The sequence below is a fragment of the Xyrauchen texanus genome, chromosome 16, assembly GCF_025860055.1.
Source record: "Xyrauchen texanus isolate HMW12.3.18 chromosome 16, RBS_HiC_50CHRs, whole genome shotgun sequence".
In the NCBI taxonomy this organism is placed as follows: Eukaryota; Metazoa; Chordata; class Actinopteri; order Cypriniformes; family Catostomidae; genus Xyrauchen; species Xyrauchen texanus.
The window spans coordinates 39,147,732-39,160,333 of record NC_068291.1 but is presented as its reverse complement, the minus strand read 5'-3'; the positions used below and the strand labels follow the sequence as shown (position 1 = coordinate 39,160,333).

At 36.0% G+C, this 12,602-nt stretch overlaps 1 protein-coding gene across 1 annotated transcript; it reads left to right on the top strand.

Moving 5' to 3' along the window:
• Positions 1-1,758: 1,758 nt before the first annotated feature.
• Positions 1,759-11,777, top strand: LOC127656776 (dynein regulatory complex protein 8-like). Its single transcript, XM_052145237.1, has 7 exons — positions 1,759-1,833; positions 1,944-2,008; positions 9,087-9,157; positions 9,268-9,349; positions 9,991-10,038; positions 10,635-10,693; positions 11,659-11,777. Exons 1-7 carry the CDS (start codon positions 1,759-1,761, stop codon positions 11,775-11,777), a joined length of 519 nt encoding a protein of 172 aa, XP_052001197.1.
• Positions 11,778-12,602: the final 825 nt, after the last annotated feature.

Here is a 12,602-nt window from a genome sequence, read left to right as displayed (position 1 = left end):
ACATTGAATGATTTTTTTTTTTACATTAAAATATCAACTAACTTTGAACAAGAGGTGCTCCTTTCAGCAAAGCTAGCTCAGAATTGACCAGTAAAAGACATTTCATGTTTTCCCACAGCAGGGAATCCTCACAATTTCTTAAAAAATAAAAACGGTAACAGTACAAAATGCCATCCTGATTTTGTATGCAGTTTCAAACTAAAATATAAAGAAAAAAATATAGGCTACCAATTGTGTAATAACCATTTCACATGAGTGATTAGTGTAATCCAAGTAGAAATGTTTAAACAATTTAATCTGAGAAAACCACGCATATTTACAGGCCTAAAGATGACGGTCACATCTAAGATGTACTTGCATCACCTTAAAGAAGACTGCAATTGACTTGTAAACATTGTACACTGAAAAAAGGAAAACATAAACCAAGTGAAAAGTTAAAAAAAAAATTATAACAAATATTCAAGCATTTAGCTCAGATTTTTAAGGAGCAGCAATCCGCATTTCGTAATACAATCTGATGTTTCCCCCAAACATAAAAATATGACTGCTTGCTGAATTTGCAAAGACTATCACTGGGGAAAAGTTATTAATGCATTTACAGAGTATAATCCTGAACCTGTTTCACTGCAACTGTTTACATTAAAAGCAATAATGAAAAGCATTTGTCTGTTTTGCTTTTATTATTTAAATGCGCTGTAAGCGATATTAGCGTTCTAAACAATGATATATACACCGATCAGCCTCTAACCTGCCTAATATTGTGTAGGTCCCCTTTGTGCCACCAAAACAATAACATTCTCAGATGATATTCTTCTCATCATAATTGTACAGAGAGGTTATCTGAGATACTGTAGACTTTGTCAGTTCAATCCAGTCTGGCCATTCTCGGTTGACCTCTCTCATCAACAAGGCATTTCCATCCACAGAACTGCCGCTCACTGGATGTTTTTGTTTTTGGCACAATTCTGAGAAAATTCTAGAGACTGTTGTGTGTGAAAATCCAAGGAGGTCAGCAGTTACAGAAATACACAACCCTGCCCGTCTGGCACCAACAATCATGCCACGGTCCAAATCACTGAGATCACATTTTTTCCCCATTCTGATGGTTGATGTGAAAATTAACTGAAGCTCCTGACATGTATCTGCATGATTTTATGCACTGCACTGCTGCCACATGTTGAATTAGCCATGCTCTCTCATTCCAAACCCTCACCCTCCAAAGATAATTTTGAGACCAAAACCGAGCAAAAGAGCAGCATTGTTTGTTACTGTGACTGTCCAATTCAACAGTGGCACAATAGCGCCTTCCATTGACAAACATTATGACTCATAGCCTGAGCATGTTTACATGCACGTTCTTTCACCGATTATGCTTAATAAGCCGACAATGCATGCGGTCATGTAAATGCATTAAACCATGTTTCTTTATTGGCGTAAAGGCCATAAATGGCTAATGAATAACCCGGTCGACACGGGTGGAATTTGGCACATTACAGCAATTTTGCATGTAAACGCCTTACCCACCATACACGGTGCTCTTACTGGCTCATCTAATGTGTGCACGTGCTGAGCACATGCCTCTTCACGGTTTGACGTCAAAAGCAGAGAATAACACAATTATTTTTAGACTGCCAGTCAATGTCATAAAAATAAATGTACTATCTAACCAACATATTTATCTTGAGAGGCTCACCCCTTGTTGCCAGCTCTGGTTGAAAGTGTGTGCTTTATTCATGTGAAAGTTGCCATTTTAAAACCATGGTTATTTCCTCCTCGACCCCTGAACTTCTGTGGAAACAGCACATTTATTTTCATGGCCCACATTACATCTTAGTTAGTTAGTTTCATACCAACCTGGTCTCATAGAATCATGTTAATATACTAATATTGTTATATGGGTTGTTGTAAATATTGCGGCAGCCTCCTGGTGAAATGAACACTAGAGGCGTTACAACATCAATGACTTTTATTCCCTTTTACACAAATCAAGTATAACTGCAGATGTTCAGTCCATAAACACTTACTTGTGAACCTGTTCCTCACACAATGCTATCTAATGACATCTAAACACTTTAACTATTGCATATTACTTGTAAGGCGACACATTTTAACTTTTGAACATATAATTCACTTGTAGTGCCACACAGTTGATATTTTACCTACATGTAACGAACTACGTAATGTCTTCTTTGCAAAAATGTCACCACATTTCATCATTTTCATGAGATCAGGCTATTTCATACTAAACTATATCACATACATCAGCTGATAACCTACAACCATATAGATACTAATGTAGATATTGCCGTTTGAAAGGCTGTAAAAAGCATGTCTGGAGACATCCAGAATGATCCCTCACCTGGTTGAAGTTGACCCGGCTCCCACCTCCCCCTCTGCATGGCTCCTCCTCTATTGCCCATGTGAACCATATTGCCATGAACATGTCCTGGTTTGGGAGCACCATGTCTGTTTGGCACCCTACCACCCTGGTTGAAATTGCCAGGTTGAAGCCTCCTCGGAAGGCAGGGGGATGAAGGAATCCTCTTGGAGGCCTGTTGAAACCACCGTAAGATCCAGGCACTGTATTTAAAAAATTTAGCAAAGAATATTCTTTCATCCGATTAATTTAAGTGAGTTGGTTCTTTCGGGTGGTTCATGTAAATGAACTAGTTCACATAAATTTGTTTGTACTATAGTTGTGTAGTATTCACTTGAGCCCCACACAGCCTTCAAAGCTACTTCGCCTGATTTTTAAACAAAATATGTAGTTAATTGCTGCTGTTTATAAGTATATTTCGTTTCAGTTATATAATAAAATAATGTGTTTTCTAGTTTTATTAGAGTATATTATAGCTCAAGTATGTAACCGAGACAACTATAAGTAAGCCATTCATACAGTAAGTTAATTTTCTCTAAAATTGAAAACACTGTGTCCTGTGTTTGTTTTGAGTGACCCGCTTAGACACGACCCAACAACCTTACTCAACCAATGGTGGGAGATGTAGGCAGGACTATCTGATGGTTTGAACAACAGCAAACGAAGCTATTTTGAAAACATTGTTTATTTTTGAATTACATACTTCATCTTTAAGTACACATTTACACACATTTTATGTTCATTTTAACGTTGCCCCTTTTTGTTTAACTCTTACGGAAATTAAGTTTGGCTGTACTATAGTAATATTGTGGTGCCTATTAGTGGTCAACCGATATGGATTTTCAATCTAGAGTTGTTTGACTCTCTTGTCATCAGTACTGCCTTTAGCTTTGATTATGGAGCTCATTCGTTTTGGAATTGTTTCGACAAACTTATGCAACGTCACAACATTTACTTCCAGAGTTGCATACATTTTTGACCGAGATCTTGTTTTGATGACAGCTGAGTCAAACCACTCCGTAAAGTCTTCTCCAACATCCCAAAGACTTTCAATGGGGTTGAACTCATTGAGGAATCATTTTAACATGTGTTAAAATGATTCCTCATGCTCCCTGAACCACTCTTTCACAATTTGAGCCCGATGAATCTTGGCATTGTCGTCCAGGAATATGCACGTGCCGTCAAAGAAAAAAATACATTGATGGGATAACCTGGTCATTCAGTACATTCAGGAGTCAGCTGAAGGCAAGTTTTATTTTATTTTCTTTGGCCAGGCAGTGTCTGTCTGTCTAAATGTTTTTAAAATTTTAAAATATACAAATATAAAATGTTATTATTCATAATGTATGTCTCTAATGTAACATATGTTTACAAAATAAGACACCTTAAAATACATGGGCAATTATGAAAAGCAATGCTTCAAATTTAGATCAAAATAACATACAGTATATATAAATGAAAAAAAAACAAACTGTTATGACAATGTATTTCTCAAATGTGTTTACAAATAAGACCTTTTAAAGCACATGGACACTTACAACAAAGCAATTGTTAAAGATTTAAATAAAAAAATAATATAAAAATAGATACAAAAATAAAAGTTAATGTTAAGAACAAATGTTTTAAAAGTAACATGTTTACAAAATAAGCACATGGGCAACATGGAAAATAAAGGGCAACACTTTACAAAAAGGATGTATTTGTTAACATTAGTTAATGTATTATTTAACATGAACTAACAATAAACAATCATTTTTTCACAGCATATATTTATTTTATTTTATCTTAAATACTTTAACTTGTTTGTTCATAGTAGATCATAATGCATTAATGTTTACAAACACAACTTTTAATGTTAAAAATGTATGTACTATATGTAAAATTAGCTTTAACTAAGATAAATTAATTAATACAGTTGTCTGAGGAAAAATACGATATTTCTGCTTCATTTAAAGCCACATACAGCTGTTCATGCAGCTGAGAACAAGCACTAATAATGACTTTCAAATTCACTCAAAGCAGTATTTTTCACATATACTGTATTTTGCTCTATCACTCTAATGTATGAAATATACAGAATAAACAGACCATCATACTTACAGGTGTCCAGACAGACAGTGATGTCATCAAACTCTTCGTTGTCCTCCTCCAGTGGCGGCTGGGGAGACTTCGCCCTGAGAGAGGAACCGAAAAACATACTGAAATTCATCATATTCTAATTTGTGGCCATTCAAAATAGATGACCCTGATTATAAAAACAACCCAATCTATCGGAGTATAGGTGAGTATACACTGAATAAGGTGAATTAAGAGATGAAAAGTTTATTCAATGATCTGCTCCTTTCAGTTTTATTTCATTTGAGCTATTTTACAGGTATTTATTCACCTTTTTTATTATAATTTTTTTTTTACAGATAATTTTGAAAATCAAATGTTTTATATCAAATGTTAAATAAATATATTTTCCAAAATATTTTTAAATACTAAATATGTACTATATAGTATACTGGTTATAAAATGGTATATAAAGCTGTATAAATAACATGTTTTCAGAATGCATACTGGTTTTACTGAATTACTGGTTAGTGATTATATAATGTGCAGTACTTGTGAGAAGACACATCTCAACACCAACACATGTTTACATACATGCAAAAAAACATGATATGAAAAACGACAATGATAAGGGAAAATAATAAAACAAAAGTAAACACTTGAATATTTACACATTCACAAATAAACAAAAGTTAAAATATGAGAATAGAAAAGGAAAGTTTAATTTGTGGAACTTCCCTGTCAACACCCCATACAACCTTATCAAATAAAGTTGCCGAACACTTATTGTCTGTTGTGAAGCAAAACCTGAGATGAGATGCCTGAGGAATGAATAGCATGTAGAGGCCCATATTCAGGGCTGGACTGGTAATCTGGCATAACGGGCATTTTCCCGGTGGGCCGACGCACTTTGGGGCCGATCAAGGGCAGACTGGTTATTGGGAGAACTGAGCGAGCCGGTGGGTCGGACGCTTAATAAGTCAATGTAAGGAGAAACGTGTGGTGACATGAACATATAGATATTATTTAGAATTTGTTGAGCAAAAAAACAAAAACTTTTCTATGATGTGCTTAAGAAAATAACTTTATAGCAAAGTAATCTGAATACATACAAGTTATTAGTAATTTGTAGTGAAAAACTTTGACAAAATGTTAATTAAAAAATAGATAAATCAGATTTTTCCCATAACAGAGTTTAAAGAAAGAGCTTGATGAAAGTAAACACTCCCTCAGATATGATATCAGGTGGATCAAACCAATATTTATAAAGGCTGAATTGCATGCAAACATTAAATAATTAAATCAATAATTTTAATTAATGGTAATTTTAAAATTAATTATGCATCACAAACAAAATATCAAATAGTTAAATATCACATAATGTGACAGTTCAGTATCCTGTTAATTAGTAGCCTACTTGTAGTAGGTCAAGGGGACACAAATGGGACCACTTCCTTCGAATGACCCCAAAATCAAATTCATACGCTCTCTGTGCTGTCAGAATGAATTATTCTGCTTTACTACACGCTTTAATCATGATCCAGACATAACCGGCTCCATGCCTCTATAAAACACAAATAGGCGGATATCATAAAAACGGCACTTTTTAAAGCTTTATGATGTATAGCCTAATCTCACCATCTCCAGCGCCGATATCGAGAGCCACATCATCCTCGTCCAATTTATCCATTTCGTCATCTGATTTATCCATTTCTACCCCGGCATCCTCCTCCTCCTCCATGCCATCATCTTGCTGCTCCTCAGCCTCCGCGGTTATCTCCATCCTCCTCCGCTTCATCGGCCTCCATGCTCTCTCTAGCCAGATCTTCCTCGAGGTCTTCATCGCCACCCTCCTCGTGCTGACTTTCAGCACCATTGATTTCGCAACCCAGTAGGTGCGCCTCCTGATCCAGAGCGGCCTGTAGCCGTGCCATCAGATCTGCCTTCAGTCCTGTATCAGAGAGATTCCTCTTCTTCAGTTCGTCCTTCAGCTCGTTCACTTTCAGCTTTTTCACACCGATTGAGCTCATCTTGCCGTTTAGATCTCTTATTAGAAAAAGTTTACCCCACATGTATAGCATAAAATATTGACAGGAAGAATTGTTCAAATAAGTAAAGAGCAGCGCGGGGGTCTCTGCGCACAGGTGGACAGCAGTCAGAACACAACGAGGCCAATTCAGCTTTACATATTCCTACGTACAGCATAGAAACGACGAGTAACCCGTAAACATTATTATAGCTACTCTAAACAAATCGATGACAGACAGACAAAACTAAACAGAGAGATAGATGGATGGACGGACGGACGGACGGACGGACGGACGGACGGACGGACGGACAGACAGACAGACAGACAGACAGACAGATAGATAGATAGATAGATAGATAGATAGATAGATAGATAGATAGATAGATAGACAGAACTAGATAGATAGACAGACAGACAGACAGACAGAACTAAATAGACAGAAAGACAGACAAAACTAGACAGACAGACAGTTAGATAGATAGATAGATAGATAGATAGATAGATAGATAGATAGATAGATAGATAGATAGATAGATAGATAGATAGATAGATAGATAGATAGATAGATGGATGGATGGATGGATGGATGGATGGATGGATGGATGGATGGATGGATGGATAGACAGAACTAGATAGATAGACAGACAGACAAAACTAGATAGATAGATAGATAGATAGATAGATAGATAGATAGATAGATAGATAGATAGATAGATAGATAGACAGAACTAGATAGATAGACAGACAGACAGACAGACAGAACTAAATAGACAGAAAGACAGACAAAACTAGACAGACAGATAGATAGACAGATAGATAGATAGATAGATAGATAGATAGATAGATAGACAGACAGATAGATAGATAGATAGATAGATAGATAGATAGACAGACAGACATATAGATAGATAGACAGACAGAACTAGATAGATATAGACAGACAGACAGACAAAACTATATGATAGACAGACAGACAAAACTAGACAGACAGATAGATAGATAGACAGACAGATAGATAGATAGATAGATAGATAGATAGACAGATAGATAGATAGATAGATAGATAGATAGATAGATAGATAGATAGATAGATAGATAGATAGATAGATAGATAGATAGATAGATAGATAGACAGACAGACATATAGATAGATAGACAGACAGAACTAGATAGATATAGACAGACAGACAGACAAAACTAGATGATAGATAGACAGACCAGACAGAACTAGATAGATAGACAGATAGATAGACAGACAGACAGACAGATAGACACAAGAAAGCAGATGACATCACAACAATGCTCTACTACTGATTCCATAATAAATTACGTCACGAGTAAATATACGGGCCCTGTTTGAAGAACAGTGTTTCACGTTTCCTAGCAACTAGTGTATCCAACATGGCATAACAAGTATAACGCAGGTAACAACCATCAAAGAGCAGCACAATATTTTTTTCGACCATATGACTTAACTTTTAACACTTTTTTCTTACGTATAATTGTCTAGCCTATTTGGCATTAATCCAATTGTTTTCTCTTGTTACTACTCAGAGTATAAAATTATGCTTTATATAGGCTATAGTGACCAATTCAACTAGGGCTAAGTAAATAAAATAAAAAACAATAGCAGGGCTATTCAAAACTGTGGGCCAAGCCAGTATATTTTGTTAATGAAAGTTTCTATCAGATATTGTGTTATAGTATGTTATTTGTTCACTACATAAATAAAACATCAACAGAAAAAGTTCCAGCAGAAGATTCTGAAAAAACATTAAAAAAAACAACAACAACAACAACAACTAAAAAGTGCTTTAAAATTTGTCCATAACTGAGAAAGTAAATCAGATTTAATAAAAAATTGTATTGAACAATAATAGTGAAGATATAGATGCAATGATTCAAACTCAAATGCTTTCTTCACCAAATGAATGAATAGAACATTTCCGTTTTTCCGAACTAACGCTTTTTCAGAATGATGTTAGTTATATACTCTTCCTATTTTGTCAAAATTGCAGAACATTTTTATTTGTAGCACAACCTCTGAAAGCATCTAAAAAATGTGACACTGCATGAGACACTGTAAAAACATTGAGACCTGAGACTCCCGTTTAGCATAAGTTTACATAGGAGAACAATTGAAAAACAGCACCATCAGACACAAAGTGCTTTCGGTGTGAACAGCTCCTAAGACAACTGACAACATCATGCGTGCCACTGAAAATTTAGAACTGGCTGGATTTGGCCCACGGGCCGCAAGTTGAATAGGCCTGCCTTAGAGGGATAATTTACCCAAAAATGTTCCGTCATCATTTACTCACCTGTTAATCTCAGTCACCATTCATTTCATTGCATCTATTTTCCATGCAATGAAAGTGAATGGTGACTGTAATGAAACTTCTGCCTGACATGTCCTTTAATGTCACAGAGGTTTGGAACAACATGAGTAAATGATAATAGAATGTACATTTTTGGTTGAACTATACCTTTCATACTTTATGTTCCAGTTTATATAGCTAACTAACATGTTTTTTGTGCCTGATTTCAACTGACGGCTCACAATGATCATCAAGAGAGCAAGTGTCCTCCTAATGTATTTAACACAAATATGTTTCACTGTAACAGAGAAATAGGCACCATTATCCGTTCACTTGGTTGCTTTCCATCTGAAGCTGAATTGCCTGAGATTATTGCTGCTCTCCAAGACATTTATTCTTTTAATCATTGACTCTCCTTGTGAGATGAATATATTAGAAAAAGTATTATGCCACAATCCATCCTATTAATTATATGCAACTGCTTCCACAGCTAGAAGAAGACGAGCCCAATGGGTTTGTACGCTTTGAGAAATTCCTTCCAGCTATGACCAAGATCCTGCTGGAGCACAAGTAAGACAATCACTGAGAGTGAATCAAGCAGAATCAATCAAACAGTTTATAAAGATCTCAAATTTGCAGCAGAATAACATATACTGTTAGTAGACCCGCCCTACTAACCTCAATTAATTTGAAGTTCACTGGTCAACTAAACCCTTAAGTGCAGGCTGAATCCCACTTGCAGTGTACAATCTGAAATATCTATGCTATAGTTTGCATGGATTGTAAACCTATTTTTACATCTATTTGTTCCTTGCATGACAGAGCTACTTTGACATCTAAAACAGGTATGGTAGGATGTCGGAAAAGGATGGGTCTCTTTGTCATGCTTCATGATTGTTACAGTTAAAATATTGATTGTATGTTTTTTTTACTCTCTTTTTTTGTATCATAGAGAACAATTGAAAGTTAAAATGCATGATAATGCATAACTTATGCTTTACCAAAAGAGCGTCTCTGACATTTCCATACAGAAATGCAGTTTAAAAATCTTCTATATGTAAAATCACAAAAGGTTGGTGTGCGAAACTGTTGCTTTATACACCAACAGTCTGATATGCTATAATGAAATTATTTGAATTTGCATTGATTTGGATCTGTTCAGATAAACAGCTATTTGGAAAAAGTTGTAGCTATTTGTTTCTTTATTGCAGGTTCCATCTAATTACAGAAGATTTGCTCTTGCAGGCCTTTGAGGTGCGGTAAGCTCTGACATTTAAACGTTAAAGGGATAGTTCACCCAATAATGAAAATTCTCTCATTTACTCACCCTCATACCATTCCAGAGATGTATGACTTTCTTTCCTCTGCTGAACACAAACAATTATTTTTAGAAGAATAGTTCAACTCTGTAGGTCCATACAATGCAAGTGAATGGTGATCAGGCCTTTGAAGCTCCAAAAAGGAGATAAATTGAGTATAAAAAATAAGCCATACGACTCCAGTAGTTTAATCAATGTCCTCTGAAGCGATCCAATTGGTTTTGGGTGAGAACAGACCAGGGACGTGCCATCCATATAAGCAAGGTAAGCAGTGCTTACCCTTTAAATACATTTGTATTTCTTCATGTTGTTTTTTCAATAGATACTACAGAATTCTTTTTTAGTTAGTTTGAAACCTTCTGTTTACTCTCGGCACAGAATGCAGAGTGAAATTGTCTGCGATTTTGAAGTATCGTCTCAGTTGTTTATGTGCTTGTTTCATACATTTGGTAAATTGGGATATAGAGATCAAGTACCGTAAAGGCCAAGGGAGTAATTAAAAATAGAATTGTGCTTTTATCTCTTTAAGGTTTTAGGTCAGCAGAAAAAGGACACTTGGAACCAAAGGAACTGACCAAATGTTTCACCCAAGAAGGTATGCGAAACTACACTTCCTGGCCAAAACAAAGTTGCATACTCTAATATTTCATTAGACCACCTTGAGTTTGGATTACAGCGCTGTAAAGGAACTAATGGAAAGGAGGAGGTGAGAACCGGCTTGACAATATAAATAATATTTTCAATAAAGAATTTAAACGAAAAGATACAAACACACAATGTGTTGGACAGCTGCACGTAACCGCTCTCTCTCTGTCTCACCACCGTCCACAGTTGGCTTTTATCCCTTCCGGAGGCTTGATTAGCCTGATAAGGGGCCGGGTGTGTAGAATCACAACCCGGCCCCGCCCTCCGCCCTGTCACATTCCTCCCTCGTTCTCTCAGGCCGGGGAACCCCTGGCATGATGTACACCTCCTGAAAGTTCTCGTTGCTTTGTTCATGCAGAAATGCTCTTAATTTCACTATTAAATATTGTGAATACAATGTGACTTCACCAAGACTTTTAGTGATCTACGAACACTAAAACGTAATTTGTAACGTATTCTGTTTGATTGCTCAAGGTCAGTAACGTAATATGCATAATTTGGATTACTTCCGATCAGATTTTAATAATGAGTTGGACAGTTCTTAACCCAATTCCAGTGATTTCAGCAATGTCCTTAGTTGTTTTCTTTGCTTGATGCAGGCCAATAATTTGCCCCTTCTGAAACACAGTAAGATCTTTTTACGACCACGGGATACGTCTTCCGACATGGTTGTTTAAGAAATGAATTGTTGCAGATGAAACATATTAATAACTGCAATAATAATCCAATCATAGGCTCTTAAGTATCTCCTTATTTAAATCCAAACAGCGATTTATTTTGGGGATTTTAAGATTTGAGGATAATGATATTGTTAATTTGTTGTTAACTTGTAATGCTTATTGACAAATAAGTCAAGTTCATCTTTTGAACTTGCTCATGTTAACAAGCTCTAAATAGTTGTCTTGCACTCTGAAGGAGAGCTCTTCACGCAGGAGGAGATGGAGGAAATGCTGTCTGCAGACATAGATCCTGAAAAAAATGTCATTTTCTACAAGGACTTTGTGAGCATGATGACCTTTGATGACATGCTATGATGACTGACCGCTAAAGTAGAATGTTAATGGAGTCAGGATCAAGCAATCAGTAAAGGAGGTCATCCCAGTAACTATAAATAAAGTAGTCTTTACACATGGTATACTGGATCATTTCTGGTGTTCAGTAAATGCTCAAATACTTTGTTTCTTTTTTATTAAATAACTTGTCAAAAAAGCAACATATGGCATTTTACCCTATGCAGAATAATTCAAACAGAATAGTCTTAAAAATAGAGAATATGTGCAAGACCGAGAGGGTGTGTCGCAGATTAATCACATAACTATTAATGAGGCAGGTTTTCCAAGTCCATTTGTGTGTCTGAGATCCTCATTATATAGTCATTGCGTGGTGTCTCTTTTTCTAGTTCATTAGCTGACTTTAAGACAGCAGTCAATGAAAAAGGGTAAAATATTTTTCAAGTTCATTTTTTTCCTAATTAACCTGTGCCTCTCCACGAGTGCTTCTGTGAGTGTGTGAGGGGGGAGACAGTGAACATGACCGTCACCATGTGAGCTGATCAGAGAAACGCATTACTTATGATAGCCATTGGAGAATGCAATTACACATGTTTGTTAAAGGTATAGTCCACTTAAAAATGAAAATTCTGTCATTATTTACTCACCCTCATGATGGCCCAAACCTGTATGGCTTACTTTCGTCTGTAGACAGGGTTGGGAGGTTACTTTTAAAAAGCATTCTGCTACAGATTACAGAATAATGCTGTAAAATGTAATTTTTAATGTATTCTGTTAGATTACTCAAGGTCAGTAACATAATATACATACTTTGGATTACTTCTTCAGTACTTCAGTCTTCAGCAGATT

What these genes read in the sequence shown, in the direction of transcription:
- LOC127656776 (XM_052145237.1), top strand. Translation starts at nt 1,759, where the DNA reads ATGGTTATTTCCTCCTCGACCCCTGAACTTCTGTGGAAACAGCACATT. An exon ending in ATGGCCCACATTACATCTTA is followed by an intron (nt 1,834 to 1,943) that starts GTTAGTTAGTTT and finishes AATGAACACTAG; the next exon opens with AGGCGTTACAACATCAATGA. An exon ending in CAAATGTTTCACCCAAGAAG is followed by an intron (nt 10,694 to 11,658) that starts GTATGCGAAACT and finishes TGCACTCTGAAG; the next exon opens with GAGAGCTCTTCACGCAGGAG.